The 26,131-nt window shown below is 40.9% G+C and overlaps 1 protein-coding gene across 3 annotated transcripts in view; it reads right to left on the bottom strand.

Moving 5' to 3' along the window:
• Positions 1-7,145, bottom strand: part of C10H15orf41 (chromosome 10 C15orf41 homolog) — a 236,805-nt gene extending 229,660 nt beyond the window's left edge. Inside the window, exon 1 of one of the 3 annotated variants that reach the window (XM_027553483.1) lies at positions 6,635-7,145. In XM_027553483.1, coding sequence (XP_027409284.1) covers positions 6,635-6,735 — 101 coding nt within the window. In that variant the 5' untranslated portion in view covers positions 6,736-7,145. The remainder of the gene's footprint in view (positions 1-6,634) is intronic. The other 2 variants (XM_027553482.1, XM_027553481.1) reach the window with 2 other exon arrangements.
• Positions 7,146-26,131: the final 18,986 nt, after the last annotated feature.

Genomic DNA, 26,131 nt, shown 5'->3' with positions numbered 1-26,131 from the left:
CAAAAGTTACTAGCTAGACATTTCTTCTACTGTAGGCCATTTACTAAATTCTAATAATAACAGTAATCATACCACCTATTAAATACTTATAGAACCTCTATACTATACTAACTGTTTCTGTTTCACATGCCTTATTTCACTTAATCCTCACAGCAGCCTTAAGGAATTGAAGAGGGAGAGGAAGAATCTGGAGTGAGACCCTGCCTGGGTTTGAATCCTGGTTCTCTTACTTCCCAGCTGTGGAGCTTTATTCCTCCTTTTACAGATGGGCTTCCCTGGTGGCTCAGAGGTAAAGAATTGGCCGGCAATGCAGAAGACCTGCAGAAGATGTGGGTTCGATCCCTGGAGAAGGAAACAGCAACCCGCTCCAGAATTCTTGCCTGGAAAACCCCATGGACAGAGGGGAGCCTGGCGGGTTACAGTCCTTGAGGCTGCAAAGAGTCAGACTGAGTGACTGAACAACAACAACTATGCCTCAGATAAAAAGAGGCAGAGCCCAGTCATTTCCCAAGAACAAATTGTTACAGGAAGCAAAAAGAATGAAATACAAGATTTCCTATGGGAAAAGTTGACAGGTTAAAATGCATGGGGAAGGGGGAAAGGGGAAGGGGGTCTTCAGAAAAGGACAACTATAACCAACCAATAGTAGCATCAAATGAAGCTAGGTGACTTAGTAGCTCAGTCATGTCTGACTGTTTGTGACGCCATGGACTGTAGCCCTCCAGGATCCTCCGTCCATGAAATTTTCCAGGCAAGAGTACTGGAGTGGGTTGCCATTCCCTTCTCCAAGGAATCTTTCTGATTCAGGGATGGATCAAAAACTACTATCTTTTTAATAGTAATTTGTCAATAAACATAAAAATCCTTCAAAATATAAATATCCTTTAGTTTGAAACTGCTAACAGTTGTTAAAGTGAGGCTGATGGACCCCTAGAGTCCCTGTCAGTTCAGTTCAGTCGCTCAATCATGTCCGACTCTGCGACCCCATGAATCACAGCATGCCAGGCCTCCCTGTCCATCACCAACTCCCAGAGTTCACTCAAACTCACGTCCGTCGAGTTGGTGATGTCATCCAGCCATCTCATCCTCTGTCGTCCCCTTCTCCTCCTGCCCCCAATCCCTCCCAGCATCAGGGTCTTTTCCAATGAGTCAACTCTTCGCATGAGGTGGCCAAAGTATTGGAGTTTCAGCTTTAGCATTGGTCCTTCCAATGAACACCCAGGACTGATCTCCTTTAGGATTGACTGGTTGGATCTCCTTGCAGTCCAAGGGACTCTCAAAAGTCTTCTCCAACACCACAGTTCAAAAGCATCAATTCTTTAGCGCTCAGCCTTCTTCACAGTCCAACTCTCACATTCATACGTAACCACTGGAAAAGCCATAGCCTTGACTAGACGGACCTTTGTTGGCAATGTCTCTGCTTTTGAATATGCTATCTAGGTTGGTCATAATTTTCCTTCCAAGGAGTAAGCGTCTTTTAATTTCATGGCATCACCATCTGCAGTGATTTTGGAGCCCCCAAAAATAAAGTCTGACACTGTTTCCACTGTTTCCCCATCTATTTCCCATGAAGTGATGGGACCAGATGCCATGATCTTCGTTTTCTGAATGTTGAGCTTTAAGCCAACTTTTTCACTCTCCTCTTTCACTTTCATCAAGAGGCTTTTGAGTTCCTCTTCATTTTCTGCCATAAGGGTAGTCATCTGCATATCTGAGGTTATTGATATTTCTCCCGGCAATCTTGATTCCAGCTTGTCCTTCTTCCAGCCCAGAGTTTCTCATGATGTACTCTGAATATAAGTTAAATAAGCAGGGTGACACTATACAGCCTTGATGTACTCCTTTTCCTATTTGGAACCAGTCTCTTGTTCCATGTCCAGTTCTAACTGTTGCTTCCTGACCTGCATTAGTTTGAAACTGCTGCTGCTGCTGCTAAGTCGCTTCAGTTGTGTCCGACTCTGTGCGACCGCATAGACGGCAGCCCACCAGGCTCCCCCATCCCTGGGATTCTCCAGGCAAGAACACTGGAGTGGGTTGCCATTTTCTTCTCCAATTCGTGAAAGTGAAAAGTGAAAGTGAAGTGCTCAGTCTTGTCAACTGCTCACGGTTGTTAAAGTGAGGCTGATGGACCCCTAGAGTCCCTCTCAAAGGTCTACAAGGTCAAAACTATTTTTACAGAAACAGTAAGACTTGATTTGCCTTTTCTTCTGTGTGACATTAGAACTGATGGTGCAAAAAGAATGGTGGCCAAAACTGTCAGCTCCTGAGCACAAACCAAGGCTGGACACAACTGGCCTAGGAGTCTCATGCTTGCAGGAAGAAAGAAAGCCAGTTTCACCTAAGAATATCTTAAGATTCACTTATTAATTTTATTAGATCTCAACTCTAGATACACATCCTCTTAACATTCTGTATAACAAAATAAGAGGTAAACCAGAAGCACGTCTACTGCATATCGAAGCATGATGACTATCTGAAGGGGAAGCATCTGTATGACTGTTTCAGAGCTGAACTAGGTGCCCTTTCCATGGAACACCATTTATTCTTGGATGAATGATGAACAAACTACCATTATTCACATTTGGGTATCTGGCAGGCATTTTCTCAAAAATAAACATGAGCCTGTCATTTCAAGAGAAACAACCAATAGTGTTTGTTGCCAATGAAAAAACTGAGCTTTCAAGGGGAAACTCAAATATTGGAAAACTGTGCATCCATCACCATAGTGTTACAGCTTCAAATCCTACAGACTTTTCTGATGAAATCAGTGGGGATATTAACAAATGTGATTGTTTTAGATGCTGTGTAATGATGACAACATTTAGAAGATTTGCATAACTCACAACCAATATTTTGCAAATGAACAGTGCATGATGATAAGAACTATGCATGGGTGAAAGATCCACTCTAAGTTCAAGACTGGCCAAAAAGTTCTATAATATGGTTTCACTTTCCACATTGCAATTAACTTCTAAGAAAAACACCACTTGTTGGGTATTATGTAGTAACAAAAATAGTTTTCCAATTACATTTTTGTCTAAGGCCAGAATGTCTTCATATTCTTTAATCAAGATAGCATATCACAAGTTGAATGCCGAAGCAGACAGATCTTGTTTCTATTAAGACAGGTATTAAAGAGATTTGCAAAAGTGTAAAATGAGGCCATTTTTCTCACTAGCTTTTTTAAATTATGGTTATTAATCTTTAACATAAATAAGCAATTTTTAAAATTTCTCAGGTTTAATTTACATTTTGGTAAATATCAACAGATAAATCCCATGTAAACAGTTTTCTGGGGTCCTCAGTACTTCTTTAGAGTTTGAAGAGACCAAAAGTTTGAAAACCGATATGGTCGTTCCCAATTCCTGAGATTCTAAAGTATTAACAGGAAAACAAGCAGTCTTGGCATGATATAAATACAGAAATAATATCAGAAAATTAGAAAAACAAAACTCTTGATGTCCAGCAAGTACATCTAGAATGTGGATATTATTAGTTATTTGAAATAAATTATAAGGACTTTTTAAAGATGAGAAATGCTTACAATATGTTAAATGTGAAAAAAAGGACCTATAAACTATATTAACAGAGAAAGTATTGCACAGAGAAAAAAGACTAGAAATATTTTAAAAATATATTAACAGAAATTTTCAGAGCTGAAAGATTATGAATATTTTTAAATTTTCTTTACTGAGCATGTACTACTTTTAAAATCAGCAAAGTAAAAATTTTCAGCAATTTTAAAAAGCATTTCAGTACTTTATTTTCAGAATTCAATTTAGGTGAACATTACACACAAAAATTATTGCTGCTGTTATTAATATTAAAAATAATTAAGGTGGCTTAGTATAGAACTCTAAACTGAAAGTCATGAAACCTGTATTCTAGACACTTTTGAGCCATCTAATATCTCCAGGCTTTCTGACAAGTCACTTCTTTGAACCACCAGAAATTATCTCTGAGGTCCTTACTTGACTAATCCTCAGGTAAAATGAACTGTCAAATCTAAAGGTTGTTCAAGTCCTTTGCATCCAACTTCTAAAGTAAAACAGTGCTATAGTGCAAACTGAGGCCAACTCTCAAATTACACACTTTACGGAACTCCTACCCATGCTGCTCTTCAATTCCTTCTGCAGATTGGTAGTACAGCTCTCTCAATAAACTTTCCAGTAAAAGAAGAGTTAGTTATACCCTAAATGGTATTTGAAAGAAGCAAAAGTATTTGGAGATACATATCAGATGCCATATCTCAAAAAACGCATATGAGAATAGGCAAGACACATGGTGCCCCAAAGGAATGGGAGTCTTTCCTAAGTGTACTTCATTAATGCACACATGTAGAATCTAGAAAAATGGTACTGATGAACCAATCTGCAGGGCAGGAAGAGAGACGCAGACATAGAGAACAGACTTGGAGTCACAGGGAGGGGAATGAGAGGGTGGGGTGAACTGAGAGAGTAGTGCTGACATAGTAGTGCTGAGTAGTCAGTGATGCCATCCAGCCATCTCATGTCAGAGTAGTGCTGAGGATGAGATGGCTGGATGACATCACTGCCTCGATGGACGTGAGTCTGAGTGAACTCCGGGAGTTGGTGATGGACAGGGAGGCCTGGCGTGCTGCGATTCATGGGGTCGCAAAGAGTCGGACATGACTGAGCGACTGATCTGAGTGCTGACATAGACACTATCGTGTGTAAAATAGATAGCCAGTGGGAAGCTGCTGTATAATACAGGGAGCCTAACCCAGTGCTCAGTGAGGAATAGGCAGGTAGGATGGGGGAGGGGATGGGAGAGAGGCTATATATATACACACATATAGTTGATTCATGTTTTTATACAGCAAAAACACAACATTGTAAAGCAATTACATTCCAATTTAAAAAAAAGACATAAAACCTTAATAAAAGTAAGAAGAGGTTACCTCTAACGGAGAGAAGGTATTTGCTATGGAAAAGAAAGGAAAAGAATGAGGCAAACAGAAAGAGAAGAGAGGAAAAGAGAGAATCAAAAATACAGTGCTAATATAAGTACTTAACAAGAGCAGAATTATCTAAGTGCATGATGTATCTTAAAATTGCCCAGAAAAATCTATTCCCTGACCAGCCTTCATCCATTCTAACTCTGTCAATTTTGTTCCTTGTTAGCAAATCTGATAAGAATCTTAAAGACTATAAAAGGATAAATTAAATCTGGATAATATTCAAAAGAGATCCCTTCATATTACAGGTTAGGAAAACTGAGTCCTTCAAGGAAAAAACTGAGTCATAAAAGACCTTAAATTTGTACATTACTAATACCAATTATCCAATAATCTCTCTGCTAGAAAACACTTCCTTGATGATGTCAAAGACAAGGAAGTTCATGGTGTTCAGTGCCACAGAGTAAAATGGAATAAATTTGGATTTGGCTTTAAAACAGAATAAAGGTAAACAAACACTCTATACTTTAAACATGGGACAAGTACCCTTCTGGTCCTGGATTGGTTCTTTAATGTCAGGGCCTCAGTTTATAGGTCTTTAAAATAAGGAAATCTATAACATATATTTGCTAAAGTCCCTTCTTAGAAAGTTGGATAAGCCTAAAAATCATTGGAAAAAAGACATGCGCAGGGAGAAAGGAAGTATGAAATACACCTGAAATGTGTATCCAATGTTGTTGTTACTGTTCAGTCGCTCAGTCGTGTCCAACTCTTTGCAACCCCACGGACTGCAGCACACCAGGCTTCCCTGTCCTTCACCATCTCCTGGAACTTGCTCAAACTCATGTCCATTGAATTGGTGATGCCATTCAACCATCTCATCCTCTGTTATCCCCTCTCTCGTCCTCTGCCATCCCCCATCTGTGCATCCATATGGTTGCTTGACGCAACAGTAGAATCCGTAGGGTACCAGTCTCTGACTGGCTTGGAACACTTGAGGTCACTTTGTTGCAGCAGAGAGCCACAGTCAACCAGAAGACTCCCCTTTAGGCTTGTACTTGTTTCAAGAGGCCAATTAAAAGTGTCCTCCATTTTCATCTTTTGAATCTACAATTCATATTTCCACTTTGAGAGAGCCCTGCCACCTGTCATTCATTCCTAGAATCTGTCAATTCAATTTGTCACTAGACATTAAAGCAAGGAGGCCTCCCTGGTGGATCAAGGGTAAAGAATCTGCCTGCCAATGCAGGAGATGCAGTTCGATCCCTGGGAGGGGAAGATCCACTGGAGAAGGAAATAACAACCCACTCAAGTACTCTTGCCTGGAGAATTCCATGGACAGAGGAACCTGGCAGGCTACACAGTCCATGGGGTTGCAAAGAGTAGGTCACGACTTAGCAACTAAACAACAATAACAAATTTATGCAGCACCTACTTATGTGCACCCATCAACTAGCAAAATCCAAGTTTTCAACAAACATTTGTTGATTTGAACTTAATTGCATGGCCTTGGAAGGCTGCCTGGGATTCATCCATTAAGACTCTCCTATAAGGCTGGTCAAAGAAGAAACCTTTTTGAATCCCTGATCGCCTAACAACTGACACTCGTGTTCCTCCCCAGTTATGTGTGACACGTGGTTCCTAAGCACCGGCTGGGCTGCCAGGCACAGCTGCTGCAGGCAAAAGGGCTCTGTGAGGGGCGAGATGGGCACTTACCTGGGGAACCTCTGCTTCAGCTTCCTCAGGCTCTGCCTGGTAGGCGGCACAGACACTAGGCACTGGGCTATCTCGTCGTACTGGGCTTTGGTCAGTATCATGTTGGGCCAGGGACAGGGAGATGATAAGGGAAAGTAAAAAGAACACCCTTGTCTCGAGCAGTCTTGCTGTTGACAGACGAGGGTGCGTACACAGCAGCACAGCGCTGTGTCCCCGACTTCCTGGGCCCCTAACCCCCTGCACCCCTGGGTGCACAAGCCTAGACTTCACCAGGCACCTCCGCGGCGGGAGGCGGGCTGTGGACAGACTGCCCTTTCTCGGCTTTCTGAGCAGCCGCAGTGAGCCCAGCCGAAGGCAGCTAGCCGCCATGTCAGTTAAGGGCAAGCCAACCAGGAAATAACGGCCGCAGGCAGAGGTGGCGCCTAAATCTCTAAGGGGAGGTCCCTGGGCATGGCCCACCTGGGATTAACGTGGGAGGCTCTTGGCTTTAATACCTTCCCTGTTGCCAGAAGCCAGGGAGTCCTGGCGCATTGATCAGGCAGCAGGGCTCACATGAGTCCAGAAAAACGTCTGCCAGGGCGCGCGATTTGAACACGCATCCAACGCTTCCAAACGCGCACGTTTAACCTCAGGTCCAATCGGAGACAGGCCTGCAAAGAAACACGCCTTCTCTCAGCGAAGGACTCTTTGCGTCCTGGAAGCCTGAGAGGAGAAGCTGTAAAACCGCAAACCAACCCACTGAGATCGTCATAGACTTAACAGCTTGGCTTGTGTTGAGGGAAGTAAAAAAACTTGTGCAGCTCACGAGGAACACTCCCTCTTTGCTGGGAAAAAGGCTAGAAAACAAAACCCACATCATCAAAGAGTAAAGAATGACTGCAGTAAAGAAGATGACATTCACTCCTCACAATTAGGTGCTCAAGAACTGAAATAATTTCCTATTCATTTGCGAATTCCCAGTTCTCAAAAAATAGTAGGCGTTCAGTAAATATTTGGAGAAATAAGTCAGTGGAAGAATTTATCTGTTTTGTGTATGTGTTATGGGGTGGATCTCAGCTTGCCCGAGGCCATTGATTAGGACATTAGCCCCTCTAATCCATTTAAAATAAATAAATCTACTTGGTTCTTAGAAGGTCATGTGTTATGTTTGTTTTCAAATTTTAACATTTTATATGACAAAGTGTTTAGATATTATAGAATGTGTAAATGGTTATTTTGTTGTTGTTGTTGTCCATTTTTAAATCTGGAATAAGACCTGGGTTAGAAGTTTAGCTTAGATATGCCTCCTTAGATAAATTCTTTACCCTGACTAAGCCTCAATTCCTTTGTCTGTAAAACTGATTTTTAATTCATGGGGTTATTTGTAAGATTAAATAAGATAGTACAATGAATGGATTCCTTAGCTTCCAGCAGATATCTATGGAAGATAAATAGTTGTTCAGCAGCTTGCTGCTACTGCTAAGTCACTTCAGTCGTGTCTGACTCTGTGAGACCCCATAGACGGCAGCCCACCAGGCTCCCCCGTCCCTGGGATTCTCCAGGCAAGAACACTGGAGTGGGTTGCCATTTCCTTCTCCAATGCATGGAAATGAAAAGTGAAAGTGAAGTCGCTCAGTCGTGTCCGACTCTTAGAGACCCCATGGACTGCAGCCTACCAGGCTCCTCTGTCCATGGGATTTTCCAGGCAAGGGTACTGGAGTGGGGTGCCATCGCCAGCTTAGTCATGTCCAACTCTTTGTGACCCCATGGGCTGCAGCACACCAGGCTTCCCTGTCCTTCACCATCTCCCAGACCTTGCTCAAACTCATGTGCATTAAGTTGGTGATGCCATCCAACCATCTTGTCCTCTGTCGTCCCCTTCTCCTGCCTTCCATCTTTCCCAGCATCAGGGTCTTTTCCAATGAGTCTACTCATTGTATAAGACTACTTGACGTTAATAGGTCAGGGCATTTACCAGGTGGTGTTTGCTCCTCACACTTTGACTCATTTGATCCCTGTAATTTCCTAGGAGGCAGATACTATTGCCGTCTTCCTCCTCTCCTCCTCCCTTTCGTGCAGGGTGAATAAACTGAGGCATGAAAAGGGTAAGTAACCTCCCAGACGTCATGAGAACGAGCAAGCAGCAGGGGTAATTTAAACTCCTGAAATTTGGTTCCAGGTTCTGTGCTCATGCCAACTCTCAGTAATGCTTAATTACTACACCAAAGAAAGAAAGGAAAAAAAAAAAAAGTCACACTCTCTTAGGCCAAAGGTTAAGGGGTATTTTTTTTTTTTTTTTTTGAAAGGAGACAATGAATATTTCAAAGAATCTTTTAGTCCAAGTTTTAGAAAAGCTTCATCACTTTATTTTGCCAGGCGTCTCAAAGTCTCATATCAACAGTGGATCCTGAATTCAGCAACCATAGATTCTTTTGAATATTTACATCAGAATGTTTCCTTCCCATATGCTTTGCATCTAGCTCTGGTTGTGTGACATTAGTACATAACTATTTATTTATGGCAGCATGGCCTGGAGTTGCCACCTGGCTAGTCTGTTGCTGACCCTGCCATGACTCTTACATGAAAGCTAGCTGACGATAAGCAGACACCACTTGATCCCCCATTCCTTTCTCCTTCCCCACTTCACTCTTCAATTCACAGCCAACAGATTTTTATGGAAAACATCAGTTCAAGGATGTTTGCACTGGATTATTTTTTATAGTAACTCTTCTCTCTGGCTCTTGTCCTGCACGCACCCTCACAACCCTAAAGGAAAAGGCCAGGTTTGTTTTTCTGTTTTTATTTTTAACATGCTGGCAGTTTAGAATTTTGACCCAAATCCAGTAGATTGTTTAGAGTTAGCGCCAGGGGAAAAGCACAGTGATGTTACTGTTTTCGTTGGCAATGACAGTAGTGTTGTTTATTAAGCACAAAATAGAAGCAAAGCAGAAATGTGATGGTTGCCATGTAGGTGTTTCTTATTTTCTTTCAATGTGAGCTAGTTGGAGGAAGCCAATTATTTCTTTGAGACACATTTTCTCCCTCTTTTGCCCCATCTCTTGAAATCCATTCTGTGCCCCCCATCTGCTCTTACTCCTTCTAGAGTAGTCTCCATGCCTGGAGTTGCCCCACTGTTTGTCAGTCAGTCTGTCGCTAATACCAACCATTTTCTACTATGTAAAGTAGGGTCATGAAATGAAAACAAAACCAAATGAAAAACCCAAAGAACTGGCTACCTGTTTAAAATCAGCCGTAAATTGTGTGACCTTGAGCAAGTGACAGCCTCTCTGATCTTGAATGTCCTCCGTATAACCCTAAGAAATGGAACTTTATAGTTCTGATAGGGAGAAAGAATCTACAAATATTAAAAAAGTGTAGGAAATCATAAGAAAATATGTCAAAATGAGGACTAATACAGCTCTCTGGAAGATGGAACTGAGTCAATAGCTTGACCAGATTTCCTTCTGCCAATTCAGGACCATGTGAATAATGAAGAATTTTAAAGGAGTGTGGGGTTTGCCAGGGAGGTGACAGAAGGTCATTTCAAGAAGAGTGCAAAACACAATGGACTAAAAATAAGAATGAGCCAAGTCACGCGCATGGGAAAAGTTATTCTGGCTGGAGCAAGGAGTTCTAGGCAGAGTGCAAACGAATTAATGAAGCTTCACCTTGGAAAGAGACACGTTTTTAAACAGTCTGTTGTTGAATCTGCCAAATCTAATTCATGTTTTTAAAAGTAAATACTGATATTTATTATATCATATTTATTATATTTTAAAACCAGATTCTATTCATGGAACCTTGTTAAAATCATCTCACTGATTACCTTAAAGAAAAATTATTGAAGTTTACTAACTAAATAAAGAAGGCACTTATTGTTTAAGCACCTAGTCTGCTCAAACATTGTCCCATTAGCCCCTGATTTATAGTTTAGGAAACTGAGGGTCAAAGAGAGTAAAGGACTTGCCTAATGTGTCTAGTTAAGTTGCAAAACTATGATTTGGACCCAAGTTAGTCCAACTATAAAACCTCATTTTCTCCATCATATTGTACTAGAATTCAAAAATGAAAACCTTTTTGGTTGAGTTATCCTCAATTAATCATTTATGCTTTGAAATAACCAGCTACTTTCTTTGGCCACAACCAATGCCTGCTGAAGAGGCAGTGACCTTCAGTATTGACATTTAGACACACTTTAAAAAAATTGTCTGGCCTCTTTGACTAGAAGAGACAGCATATATTTTTGTCTTTGCCTTATGAAGTACCATCTAAAGTGATGCATCTTTTGAAACAAAAGTTTCCATCTTTATACTTGCCACCAAGCCATTTTATCTTGTGTGTGTGTGTGTGTGTGTGAGAGAGAGAGAGAGAGAGAGCTGCTCAGTTGTGTCTGACTCTTTGTGACCCCATGTTCTATAGCCCTCCAGGCCCCTCTGTCCATGGAATTCTGTAGGCAAGAATACTGGAGGGGGTAGCCATTCTCTTCTTCAGGGGATCTTCCTGACCCAGGCAGGGATTGAACCCCAGTCTCCCACATTGCAGGCAGATTCTTTACCGTCTGAATCACCAGGGAAGCCCCATTTTATCATAGTCCCTAAATAATACAGATATTTACTAAACAATAAAGATCAGAATAATGCAGTTATTGAGGGTTGGAGCAATCACTCAATTTAAGGAATTGAGGAAAACCAAAGGAAACATAAAGAAAGACATATCACACCATGATGATGGAGCAGTTACACCAAATAATCCTAAGACCAAAATCACATATTGATTGCTCGTGCAAGTCAAAGATGAATGAACTCCTAGCCTGTCAGATGAAGTGGCCGGATTCCAGAGACAGGTTCCATGTTGAAGGGGTTATTCCCCAATGACCTATTACAAAACTAAGACTGTGCCCCATGTGCACGCAACTTAGAAGGGCACATCCCAGGTCTGTCTTACTCAATAATGCCAAGAGCCAGTGTTGTGGGGGGTACTTACCAAGGGTAGGCATCGCATTAAGTACCTTACATATACCTATTTTCACTTCATTCTCAAATCCAGCCTCAAGAGGTAAGTGCTATCATTAAATCCAATTTATAGGTGAGAAGCCTTAGGCTTACAGAGGTGGTTTCTATGTAACTCATCAAATGCTTTATGACATTCTAGAATAGTGTTTCTCACCGTATCTGTGTTGAGGGCCCAGTTTTCCCCAAATTTTTCATAGACAAATAGTTCTGTGCTGCTGCTGCTGCTGCTAAGTCCCTTCAGTCGTGTCCGACTCTGTGCGACCCCATAGACGGCAGCCCACCAGGCTCCCCCGTCCCTGGGATTCTCCAGGCAAGAACACTGGAGTGGGCTGCCATTTCCTTCTCAAATGTAGGAAAGTGAAAAGTGAAAGTGAAATCGCTCAGTCATTTCCGACTCTTAGCGACCCCATGGACTACAGCCCACCAGGCTCCTCCATCCATGGGACTCTCCAGGCAAGAGTACTGGAGTGGGGTGCCATTGCCTTCTCCAAAATACTTCTGTAAAACAAGGTAAAAAACTGAATTACTTTAAAAATAAAATTTAAAGAGACAAAAATGTAAATGGAAGTCCCCAATTTGTTACTATGAGATTCAACAGACATGTAATTACTGTCAGATCAATACAAAAAGTTCAGTTTCTGTAGTTGTCATATCAAGACATGTAAGAAAAGGTTTGAGGATCAGCACTGGTTTGCTGATCGCATTGTGATTAGAACTGTGCCAGTACCTTTAGACGGAGAAGGCAATGGCACCCCACTCCAGTACTCTTGCCTGGAAAATCCTATGGACGGAGGGGCCTGGTGGGCTGCAGTCCATGGGGTCACTAGGAGTCGGACACGACTGAGCGACTTCACTTTCACTTTTCACTTTCATGCATTGGAGAAGGAAAAGGCAACCCACTCGAGAGTTCTTGCCTGGAGAATCCCAGGGACGGGGGAGCCTGGTGGGCTGCCGTCTATGGGGTCGCACAGAGTCGGACACGACTGAAGTAACTTAGCAGCAGCAGCAGCAGTACCTTTAAAAGTCCAGAGTGTAAGCCAGGTATGTGTAAAGCCTAGGACATCATACTTCCATGTATTCTTAGCTAGAAGAGCAGTATAACCTGTTTCTTTAGACTTCTAAGTACAGTCATCATTATTTTTGCCTTTACTCTACTATATTTAAGTCTTCTAAGTGATATGTATTCATTAAAATCAGCAGTGCAAATTCTTACCAGCTACTTCATACATATCCTATAAAGTTAACACCATGTGTTTTTATAGCATAAAGCCTAATTTGTTCGTTATATTATACACCCATCAATCAGAGCTCATATACGTCTTCAATTCAGAACTACACATAGAGCACTATTGGCACATGATAAAGACTATTAATTGGCATTTACACGTTTCTTGTTACCACATTTGACAAGGATTAGAAACAAAAGTAGTATTTTCAGGGACAATTTCTCCTGGGTGTCTGTGTGTTATAGCAAAAGGAGACACAGGAACATGTTTGCTGAAGAAAGACTGAAGCCTCTTAAATTTTCTCCTCAGGCTCATCTGGGACTTGTGGATAATTTGCAGGCAATTTGTATTCCCTTTTCCTGCAGGACTAAACCTCAGATGTGATTTCTGCAGTTGTCAATCACTCTTCTTGTCCCACAGACCATTCTGTAAGGATACATCATGTTCTGAGGGTTTTCACACGTTTACAAATTCAGGAATTGATAGGAACTAGAGTAGAAGGTTTCTACTGGAGAGAAAAAGCAATGAGAGACAAGGAATCAGGCCTGTCCTTAATAAGCACTTCTTTCAATGTAAGCTCAAGTTGGAAGCACATGTCAGATGGAGATTAGCTCTAAGTCTCTTCATTTAAAAAATTACTCTCTTTGCCATCCCACTGGGTTAGAGTTTGAAAAGAGCAGGCAAGATGCCAGTCCGGATTTATAACCTTCTTTCTTTCCATGATTGATAGAAGGAGAGTTAAAGGAAGGAGTTCCTTCCAAGATAAGTATAGAGATTATTCTAATAAGAATAGTCTCCTTTATTTTGAGAAAATGAAACCATATTACATAGTTATCCAATGAATCACCATCACAGAATCTATAACTAGCATTATTATACCCATTTGGCATATGGAGAAACTGAGACATAAAATGGCTTGCAATGTCAACCAGTTCTGTTTGATTTAACTTTTAGATGTGAGGCTATAAAAATACATCTTTATTTTTATACTTAATTTTTTTCTCATGATCATGAGAGAACATATACTCCTTGTAGCCAATGACACAAGATCAGATCCTACAAATCCATAGTCCCATCACTTGGAAGCCACCATTGTAACCATGTTGGCATTATTCCTTCCAGTCATTTTTCTACCAGGTTTGTTCTTTTCATAGATAAAAGCAAACTGTGTTTACAGTTTGAGTCCCACTCCATTCACTTTATGTTATACCATGAGCCAAAGATACTCTTATCAATACTTGACAGTTTTGACCCTAGTTTAGACTAAGAGTGGAGCAGTAGGTTGCTGGAGTCAGGCGGTAAATTCTCAGAAGACCAGTCCTTGAACGAGGTCCTGAGCACAGCCAGCATGAGGCTGGGCCATCCTCTGGTGCCAGCAACAGGTTAAGATTCAGACAATGTGGGAATGATGTCATAGACCTTCTGGAACAAGGCAGAGATTTCTGTGACTGATGGACACCTTTCCTGGGCATTCCATTCACAGACCTCTGATTGCAATCATGTCAGTGAACCTCCTACCACACAGTTGTTCTATCAGTCAACACACAGACACAGGAGCTAGCATGAATTTTTTTAAGATGGCTACTAGTTCTATCTGAACATGCAGATTCATTACAGACTCAACGCAGGGTATAAATGCTTTGCATTGCCCAGAGGACAGACACGCTAGGTGTCAGTCCTCATGCCAGGAGAGTCTGGGTTTCCATTTCACTTTCCAACAACACTAAAAGGTTTAAATTGGTGCAGAGATGAGAAGGGCTTTAAAGTAATGGTTTGGGCAGTGAGTAACAGAGGTGGTTTCTTGAGAAACAGTTAAGCTCTCCATGCATGCACGTGCACAAACACACACACACACCCCTAGTTTTACAAAACAACATGAACTATTTGTAAAGATTAAAACTTAAAAATCATAATATGAATGCTTTTAAAAACAAAGACAATGTAACTTGTTTATATTAGTTCCTCTTAGAAAAATATGGGACAAAAAGTCATTCATTCATTCATCAGATAATTTACTGAGTGTAAAGATGCTTACTCCTTGGAAGAAAAGTTATGACCAACCTAGATACAATATTGAAAAGCAGAGACATTACTTTGCCAACAAAGGTCCATCTAGTCAAAGCTATGGTTTTTCCAGTGGTCATGTATGGATGTGAGAGTTGGACTGTGAAGAAAGCTGAGCACCGAAGAATTGATGCTTTTGAACTGTGGTGTTGGAGAAGACTCTTGACAGTCCCTTGGACTGCAAGGAGATCCAACCAGGCCATTCTGAAGGAGATCAGCCCTGGGATTTCTTTGGAAGGAATGATGCTAAAGCTGAAACTCCAGTACTTTGGCCACCTCATGCAAAGAGTTGACTCATTTGAAAAGACTTGGATGCTGGGAGGGATTGGGGGCAGGAGGAAAAGGGGACGACAGAGGATGAGATGGCTGGATGGCATCACTGACTCAATGGATGTGAGTCTGAGTGAACTCTGGGAGTTGGTAATGGACAGGGAGGCCTGGCATGCTGCAATTCATGGGGTCGCAGAGTCGGACATGACTGAGCGACTGAACTGAACTGAACTGAACCTCGTGACAGGCACTGTTCTAGGCCATGTGCATAAACAACATACAGGATTGACTAAATCCTCACCATCAAAGTTTCTATTCTTCAACAAATTAGATTTAGTTTATCAAAAGAGTATTTCATATTCTAGTTTAAAGGAGGCTTTGTTCAGTCACTAAAGAGACATAAAAACAAAATATAATACCTGACCATAAGCTAAATTCTGTACTGGAGGGGAAAAGTACAATTAAGGACATTATTGGATGAACTCACAAAACTGGAACACAAATGAGAGATTATATTTTAAATATGTTATCTTAAATGATCCAGAAAAAAATTAAATCAAGAAAAATGAGAGAGTAAATTATAAATCAAATAGAGTAAAATGTCAACAGTAGGTGAATATAGAAAAAAGGTACGTGGTCAGTTTTTGTCCTCTTTTTATTTTGTATTATTTTTATTTTGTAATGTTTTGGTAAATTTGAGATTATTTTCAAATAAAAAAATTTATTTTTTCTCCTATTTCACAGTGTAAAATGAATGAAAACACAGTGTCCTTCAATCATGTAGCAAGCTCCTGTCAATCATATATGATTTGTAGACATTTGATTGACATGCTGATTTTCTTGGGACTTCAAAGATGGGATTGTATTCCCTAATCAGACCCACAGGATAACTGAGGTATAACTTTCAAAATGTCTCCGTATGCCAGCTCACAACATGAACCATAGATGCTTTCTATCTCATTCAAGAACCTAATGATTTACTTTTATATCCATAAGAAATATATCATTAATATATAATTACCCCACTCACTGTGTACTTGTAATCCATACTCTCTGGGTTCATAAACACTCTAAAGAACACAACTATATAATAGAAACAGGAAATTCCACCAGACAATCCCTGAAAACATACACCAATCTTTCCTTCTTCCTTCCCTTTCTCCTTCTCAGGGGTCAGATAGCTCTCCCAGCCTCCTCTCTCTCTCTTTCTACTATTTCCTTCACAGATGATTACCCCAGTAAATCTCTTCATGTAAAATCCTATCTTGGCATCTGCTTCTCAGAGAACATAGCCTAACATGGCCCTCTATCTTCAGAAGCATCCACACAGAACTAGAGGTTATACCTAGTCACCCTATTGCATTGGAGTGCTTCCCAAGCCTCCATCAGCAATACGTTAAAAATGATCTCCCAAGAAGTCAGTCTAATCTAGTATTATAGACTAGACCTTGAAGTCAAAAGGACTCAGGTGGAAGAATTAGCTGGATGATCTTAATATTTAATGGGATCAGATATCTATTTCAGTGACATCCATAATAATAATAGACAGGATTCTACTTTTTATGGACTCCCCTTTTACAGGGACCATGCAGATTTTCTTCTTTTCTAAAGACAGAAGGCAAAGTACCCAGATGTGAACTTTCTCAGGAGCAATCAAAATTCATATTTGTTTCCCCCAAAGAAAGTTAAATTTATACCCAGAAGCCCTGAACTGGAGTTTAACTATTTCTATAATTCTCTAGGCTTATGTTCATCAGGACTATCTTGGAGTTCTTAATTGCCACAAATGACTAATCAATCCCATGTTGGTTGTTTCTTGGAGAGTGATGCTTATTTCAGTCTTGTCCAATGTCTAATAACATCTCTTGTCTGAACCTGAGGGCCCAGAGCCATGTATCCTCTTGTGTACTGCAGATGCCCATCTTGGAAACATGAAGACATCTCACCCACAACTTTTTAACAATTAAGCTCACTTTTACACCCCTCTATATATGCTTCCTTCCTTGGAAAATAGTACTACCCCATATCCATTTGTTCACAGCTCAGCTAACACTATGCCCCACCTGTCACCCTGAGATCTACGTCACTGCCATTTTTAAGGCTTTTTCTTTCTTTAGTCTATTAGTACTCTAATGAAATCCCTGCCATAGGCTGTCTTGACTCCAGTCTTTCACACTGAAAACGAAGTGATTTTTCTAAAAATGTAAACATAAGTCTCTTTGAGATGCTCTTGCCCACTTTGCAGGTTTCATTTCTTATTTCCATTTCTTGATAAACCCTGCATACATATGAGTTGCTATTGCTGCTGCTAAGTCGCTTCAGTCGTGTCCGACTCTGTGCGACCCCATAGACGGCAGCTCACCAGGCTCCCCCGTCTCTGGGATTCTCCGGGCAAGAACACTGGAGTGGGTTGCCATTTCCTTCCCCAGTGCATGAAAGTGAAAAGTGAAAGTGAAGTCGCTCAGTCGTGTCCGACCTCAGCGACCCAATGGACTGCAGCCTACCAGGCTCCTCTGTCTATGGGATTTTCCAGGCAAGAGTACTGGAGTGGGGTGCCATTGCCTTCTCCGTGAATTGCTACTGGGTTGGTGAAAAAGTAATTGCGGTTTTGGACCATGAATTTTAAATCATTGTATCTAGGCTCAAACATTTCTTAATCAAAATAGGAACCGTTACAATCAACACATTTTGCCAATAAGAAATAAGTTTGCTTAATTCTACAGCATGAAAATCCATCCTTCAGGATTTGACGAACTCTTGGAAAGCATTTTCTGCCTCCTGCTGGTTGTGGAAGCATTTTCCCTGCAAAAAGTTGTTGAGATGCTTGAAGAAGTGGTAGTCAGTTGGCAAGAGAGCAGGTGAATATGGCAAATGAGGCAAAATCTTGTAACCCAATTCGTTCAACTTTTGAAACATTGGCTGTGTGACATGCAGTCGGGGTTGTTGTGGAGAGTAACTGGGCCCTTTCGATTGGCCAATGCTGGCTGAGGTGTTGCGGTTTTCAATGCATCTTAACTTGCTGAGCAGACTTCTCAGATGTACCAGTTTCACCAGGATTCAGAAAGCTATAGTGGATCAGAAGGGCAGCAGACCCCCAAACAGTGACCGTGACCATTTCTTTGGTGCAAGTTTGGTTTTGGAAAGTTCGGTGGAGCTTCTTCGTGGTCCAGCCACTGAGCTGGTCATTGTGGGTTGTTGTATAAAATCCACTTTTCAATGCATGTCACAATCTGATCGAGAAATGGTTTGCTGCTTCATAGAATGAGAAGACACTTCAAAGTGATGATCTTTTAAAATTTTTTGGTCAGCTCGTGAGGCACCCACTATGGAGTTTTCCATCTTTCCAATTTGCTTCAAATGCCCAATGACCGTAGAATGGTTGACGTTGAGTGCTTCAGCAGCTCTTTGTATAGTTGTAAGAGGATCAGCTTTGATAATGCTCTCAATTGTCATTGTCAACTTTTGATGACCAGGCAGTGTGCTCCTCATCTTCAAGGCTCTCGTCACCTTTGCAAAACCTCTCGAACCACCACTGCACTATACATTCGTTAGCAGTTCCTGGGCTAAATGCACCGTTGATGTGAGTTGTCTCTGCTGCTTCATGACCCATTTTGAATTCAAATAAGAAAATCTGAAAGCTGAAATTTGCTTTTAGTCTAACATAATTTCCCTAGTCTAAAATAAATATAAAATAAACCACACATAATAACTCATTGGGCTTCCCCTGGGCTCATTGGTAAAGAATTTGCCTTCAGTGAAGGAGCTGCAGGAGACATGGGTTCAATCCCTGTGTCTGGAAGATCCACCTGGAGGAGGAAATAGAAACCCACTCCAGTATTCTTGCCTGGAGAATCCCATGGACGGAGGAACCTGGCAGGCTATAGAACATAGGGTTGCAAAAGTCAGACACAACTGAAGGGATGCATGCACACACAATAATTCATTAGCCAAAACAAAAAACAAAAAACAAACATAAAGTGAGAAATGCACATTAAAATGATGTATAACTAACCACATTTATTTAGGAATGTACTCCAATATCAAACAGCAAAGTTTAACAATGCAAAACTGCAATTACTTTTGTACCAACTTAAAATCTCATTTGTTAGTTACCTACAACATGCTAAGCATCAGAAAGAGTCCTTTTCAGCTCTAGGTGGGAAGTATTATCACTTCAAATGAGAAAAATCAGAGAAGATGGGTAGCCTGCTCAATATCATAAAACTGACAAGGGACATGGACAAGTTTTTTTGTCTGCAAGGTTACCCCTTTTTTAAAAAAAGTGAGGCATTATATATACATGCATTAAAGAGTACAAATTTGAGAGTACAGTTTCTTAAGAATTGACAAATATATAAACCCCAATCAAGTCATAGACCTCTTTCATTACTGTGCAAATTTCCCTCTGACTAAAAAAAAAAATGACCTCTAATTTTCACATGGTGAAAAAACATATTTTAAATACCCAGTTCTTGAAGACCATTGGTTTTACCCTTTGCCTGCCTGCCCTGCACCAAGCCTGCACTGATCTTTTATACTGTTATACAAGGGAACAAGCCTATAACCCTTCTGATAACATCTACTCACTTTCCAAGTTTCAGTTTTAACAGTATCCCCATTCTGATGCCTTTCTCATACCCAAACCTGTACCAATAGCTAACTTTTCTCTATTTCCTCGTAACTGTCACTTTTACTTTTTTTAACCACCTATCATTCCCATTGCAGTCTGGTGGCCAAAATGTTCTATAATTTCTTTTTCTATTTCTTGCCTAGCATCTAGCTCTTGACAGTCACATAGTTAGTGTTTAAGACATATTTGTTGAATAAACAAGTTCATGATGCTAAAGGCACAGACTAGTGACTTGCAAGTCTTAAGATTTGAAACTGGGAATACTGGGAATGAGCAAACTCTGGCAGATAGTGTAGGGCAAGGGAGGCTGTTGTGCTGCATTCCATGGGGTTGCAAAGAGTTGGACATGCCTGAGTGACAGAATGACAACAAATAGGCAGCACCTCACTAGATTTCATTAAAGGCTTCCCTTGCTTATCGCTTCAGGTCTAGGGCAATAAGACCTGGGGCACTTACCATTCCCTACTGGTTTCCCTTAGGTCCGCCCACACCCTGGTAAACAGTGTTTATTGAAATCTTCTCATTCACAGTATTTGAGAGTACCATCTGTTTCCAGCTGGGCAACTACCTAATTGACACATACAGATGGTACCTGAAGTCCTTGGAGATAAAATCATTCAAAGAGAGCAGATAGAACAAGAAGAGTCCATACAAGAAACAAAAGATGAATTTAAATTCCTTACTCAATACATTTGAAGAGAAATTCACTCCAGAGCAGCAAGCAGAACCAGAATCAAGGAAGAAGAGTTTCAAGAAGGAGTCAGTGATTTCAGATATTGCAGGAAAATCTAGGAGAATGAGAACTGAAGTAGACTCTTGATGTTGACACTTAGGATGTCATTGGTGACTCTTTTTCTATTTAATAGAAATTTCTATTTCCCTTTTTAATCAGAGGGAAATTTGCACGGTGATGAAAGAGGTCTATGACTTGATTGGGGTTTATATATTTGTCAATACTTATGAAACTGTACACTCAAATTTGTACTCTTTAATGTATGTATATATAATGTCTCACTTAAAAAAAAAAAAGGTGACTCTTTTTCTATTTTTCTATATCGGCGACTCTTTTCAAGAGTAGTTTTGGTATAATAATGGGATTAGAGGCATAACTGTAGTGCACTGAGGTAGGAATGGGAGTTGAGAAAGAGTAGATGTAAATGTGGGCTTCCTTAGTCGCTCAGTGGTAAAAAAAAAAAAAAAAATCTGCCTGCCAATGCAGGAGATGTGGGGTCAATCCCTGGGTCAGGAAGATCCTCTGGAGAAGGAAACGGCAACTCGCTCCAGTATTCTTGCCTGGGAAATCCCATGGACAGAGGAGCCTGGCAAACTATAGTCCATTGGATCACAAAGGTTCAGACATGACTTAGTGACTAAACAACAACAAAGATATAAGTGTAGACGATTGATTGATTCAGGAGTTTGAAGGGAGAGAAGAGAATCAAGGTAAGGCAGTGCTGTCCCAGAGAAATAGTATAGAAAATGTTTTAAGACGAGGGGAAAATGTGCTTGTCTAGAAGCTAAAGAGAAAGAATCAGTGGGGAAAGTGAGATGAAAGATATAGGAAGGAGGGGAAACGGAGAATAAGGAGGAGGAAAGATGAGAGGATAAGCTTCTTAAGGAAGGAACCATCTTTCCCTCAAATGTTTAATGGATGATGTAAAAATTAGATAAGCCTCTGTTTTTCCCTGTAGCATCCTGCATACCTCCCTAGCATATGACTGTCACCATTATTTTGCAATTATCTGTCTACATTTTTGGTCTTCCCATAGAAACTGCTCCTCCAGGACAGGGTGTATGCCTTATCTTCTCTGTATCCTCTCTATCGTGTGTGTATGTGCACGCTTAGTTGCTCAGTTGTGTGGACTCTCTGTGACCCCATGGACTGTGGCCCACCAGGCTCTGCTGTCCATGGGATTTCTCAGGCAGGAATACCGGAGTGGGGTGCCATTTCCTCCTTCAGGGGATCTTTCCAGTCCAGGGATCAAACTCAAGTCTCCTGCTTCTCCTACATTGGCAGGTGAATCCTTTACCACTGTGCCTGTATAGGAGGCAATAATTTTTTTTTTTTGGAAAAGTTGAAGATTTGACATCTTTGGTTAAAGTTGGAGCAGTTGAAGGATGTTCTAACAGCTGGTTTTGTTTTCTTTATGAAATAGGAGGTTCAGTCTGGCTATAATGGGGAACGTAAAAAAATAAAAAGCTCAAGGGATGAGGTAGGGTCAGAATCTGAATGAATACACAATTTAAACCAGATCCAGTGTCTACACTGTTCACCACTCTTACGTTGCCTCTCTGTGATGCAGCTGAGATGGCCTCAAAAGATCCAATTTCTGTAGAGTTTAAAACTGCTGCAGTTGGGAATATTCTGATTTTTACTCAGCAAGTAGACTTGAGGTTTAATTTGACTTCCCATGTCTGGCCTCCCAAGGAGAAAATGAATTATCAAACTGATGTGAAAATTCTGATTGTGTTTAATTTCTTGATTATGAACTTTTAATTTGATTAAGATAAAGTCTTTCTCAGCCTTATCAATTTGGGTGAATGGTTATAATCTCATTCTAAACTCAAAAATCAGAGTAGGTCAGAGGCACACCCTGAAGGTTCTGTGCTGGGAAACCTTGTCCTGAAGCTGGGAGGCTTCTCCCCAGAGCACCCCTTCCTGCCTGCAGCACTGTGCACATCCATTTGTCTTCAGTCTCGGTAGCACATACACTGTATGACAATGAGATCAGTTTTCATATGGAGCCAACTGAATCAGTCTCTTTTCATGGTAGTGAGATCTTATAAAATCATTTTCTACATTGTCAGAGAAGAGTATGGAGTTTGAACATGGTCTCTGTGTGTGTGTGTGTGTATGTGTATATATAATGTAAGTGCAATTTATTTCTGAGCTGCTCCCAAAGAGGATTTGAGGGAACTATTATTTTATTTTGTCTCTTTTCTTTGTATGGGCATAAACGATCTTTCGAGGCCATCTAAACTACATCACTGGAGAAGGAAATGGCACCCCACTTCAGTACTCTTGCCTGGGAAATCCCATGGGTGGAGGAGCCTGGTAGGCTGCAGTCCATGGGGTTGGTAAGAGTCGACACGACTGAGCGACTTCACTTTCACTTTTCACTTTCAAGCATTGGAGAAGGAAATGGCAACCCATTCCACTCTTCTTGCCTGGAGAATCCCAGGGACGGGGGAGCCTGATGGGCTGCCGTCTATGGGGTCGCACAGAGTCGGACACGACTGAAGCGACTTAGCAGCAGCAGCAGCAGTATCAAACACTTGGCTAAGTGAAATTAGAACCCAGGAGTATGACTCCAAACCTACAGACTTAGGCACAGGAGGACATTGCTTTTTCTTAGCACACTTATTTTCATTATTAGGCAAAAATATTAGTCAGGATATGATTAGGCTTAGTTAAAACTTACAAACAAACCTAATGGCATTCTAATAAACCACTATGAAACAGTGACTGCTTTTCTCAGAACTGTTACATTTTATCTTTCTGAAGAATGTTAGTATATTTTGTCAACTTTATTTAATTTAGGATTCAGATATTGGAGAAATATTTCCCAGCCTTCGCTTGAGAACACACACTGCTGCCCAAACCTTTGAAAGACCCAGTTGCAAATCTGACCTTTTTTCCCCTGTGAATGAAGAATTCCTACTGATTTAACATGCATGAATTAATTTTTAAAAGTAGAGATTTACAAGATGGTCATAAACACTTCCTCCAGGTGGAAATTTTCAACTCAGGAAGACATTATATTTAGAAAATTTAAACAGCAATTAGTTTGCTCATGCAAAGGGGGAGAAAAATCCTTGATGGTCTCATTTCTCCATGTCTCTAATGTACTTATCTTTAAAAGAAATTCATCCTCTTATAAGTAATGTTACATGTCACAAATAATATTATTTTGGATCTATTGCATATTATGAAGAAGTAGCTATAGTAGCTTTTTTCCCACATATCCTTCAGATAAAACAAAATATGTGTGTATGACATTTGTAAATAATTTTCCAGGATTCTCACTCATATCCTACTCTAGAGAGTGGCGAGACATCTGTGCATGCTCAGTCTGACTCTTTGCGACCCCATGGAATGTAGCCCCCCAGGTTCCTCTGTGGGTGGGATTTTCCAGGCAAGAAAACTGGAGCGGGTTGCCATTTCCTCCTCCAGGGATCTTCCTGACCCAGGGACTGAACTTGCTTCTCCTGCTTCTTCTGCATTGGCAGGCAGATTCTTTACCGCTGAGCCACAGGAATAATTGGCTAATGGTATGAGGGAAGTTCTAAAATCAGATAAAATTAGTATGAATTTCATCTTTCTATTCAACTTGAAGTCTTATTTTAAGATTTTAATTTATAGGAACTTCAGCTCTCTCACCCATGAAATATGGGTAATAACACATACTCTTAGACTTCAGGTGAGATTTAAATGAAGTAAAGCTTCTTAGGGCTTCCCCAGTGGTTCAGTGGTAAAGAATCTGCCTGCCAATGCAGGAGAACTGGGTTTGATCCCTGGGTCAGAAAGATACCCTTGAGAAGGGAAAGGCTACTCACTCTAGTATTCTTGCCTAGAGAATTCCACAAACAGAGGAGCCTGGTGGGCTACAGATCATGGGGTCACAAAGAGTTGGACAAGACTGAACACACATATATATCTTGCCACTCTCTAAAGCAGAATATGACCTAGAAACCTGGAAAAATGATTTACAAATGCTAAACATGTCAGCAAAGAGCTGACTCATTGGAAAAGACCCTGATGCTGGGAAATATTGAAGGTGGGAAGAGAAGGGGACGGCAGAGAATGAGATGGTTGGATGGCATCACCGACTCAATGGAGAGGAGTTTGGGTAAACTCTGGGAGTTGGTGATGGACAGGGAGGCCTGGCATGCTGCAGTCCATGGGTCGAGTCCGACACGACTGAGCGACTGAACTCAACTGAAACGTGTTATACACATCCATTACACACTACTACAGCTCTTCCATGCAATAGATCTAAAGTGATATTATTTGGGACATGTAACATCTCTTAGGAGAGGAGTAAACTTCCTTGTTTATGGCACAAAGTAGGCATTGCCTGTTTTCATTGACTGACATTATGAATCTTATTTCAGTTGGATTGGATTGGCGGGCGGTTGTTAAGTCATATCTGACTCTTTGCGAACCCATGAACTGCAGCACCTCAGGCTTCCCTGTCCTTCACTGCCTCCTGAAGTTTGCTTAAACTCATGTCCATTGAGTCAGTGATGTCATCCAATCATGTCATCCCCTGTCACTCTGGCTTTTCCTCTTGCCATCAATCTTTCCCAGCATCAGGGTCTTTTGGTAGGTTAGGACAGATTAAGATCAAGGGTCTAATTTCACTGGTTAAGATAGGCTATGGAATGCTATGCCATGCTATTTCTCCAGATAGAATAGTTACTAATTCATGGCTGTTTTCTTTGCTCTAGATTCTTTACCCAAAGATTTAGCTAATCACCTAAGGAGTTTAAGCCTCATGTTCAAGATTATACAGCTTATATACATGGCAGGACCAGATCCCTTTGAGGGCTCCCTTTCCTGTCCCAACTGACTCTACTTCTTTACCTGTCTACTCTGTTTTCCCATCCTGTCTACCACAGCTGGACAATGTCCTTCTTGACTATAAATAGCACTTTGTTTTCATCTTTCACATAGCTCACATTCGTTTCTGTTAGTTACTAAAGTTATCTGAGTTCTCATATCATTTCCCTGAATCAATAATAAATTCCCTGAGAAGAAGGATGATACCACTGTATCAATCAGGAGTGTTTTTACCTTTTAACTATATGGAAATTTAATTATCTCGCAAAACAAGGAGTCTAGATGTATATGGTACGGGAATGTAGCAGTTTAGCAATTTCATAAAGGGCCCAACTCTATTTTCTCTCCGCCATATTTGATGTAATAGACTTATATTTTCTCACCTGTCACATCACAGTTGCAAGATGGCGGTCACAGATCCAGGCATATGATTATTGTTCAAGGTAGGAAGAGTGGGGAGGGCAGTACCACTGAGCTATTTATTTATGCCTGTCTCTTATGAGACAAGGAAACCCTCCCAGGAGTTCCATGACTAACTTCCTCTTATATCCCATTCCAGAACTGGATCCCTGTGTAGGTCTTCAAGTGTGCCAACACAGCCATAACCCCACACTTCTCCAAATGCTGTGATTTATAACCGAAGAAGTTAAAGGCCTATTTAAAGCCTTAATGACAGTTACTTGTGATAACAAGTAGAGGACCAGAAGCTAAGGGTATACACAGATACTGAACAGTTGTTGAGCATCTCTTCTA

This window comes from Bos indicus x Bos taurus, chromosome 10 (assembly GCF_003369695.1).
Source record: "Bos indicus x Bos taurus breed Angus x Brahman F1 hybrid chromosome 10, Bos_hybrid_MaternalHap_v2.0, whole genome shotgun sequence".
Lineage (NCBI taxonomy): Eukaryota > Metazoa > Chordata > Mammalia > Artiodactyla > Bovidae > Bos > Bos indicus x Bos taurus.
This window is presented reverse-complemented; position numbering and strand designations above follow the sequence as displayed.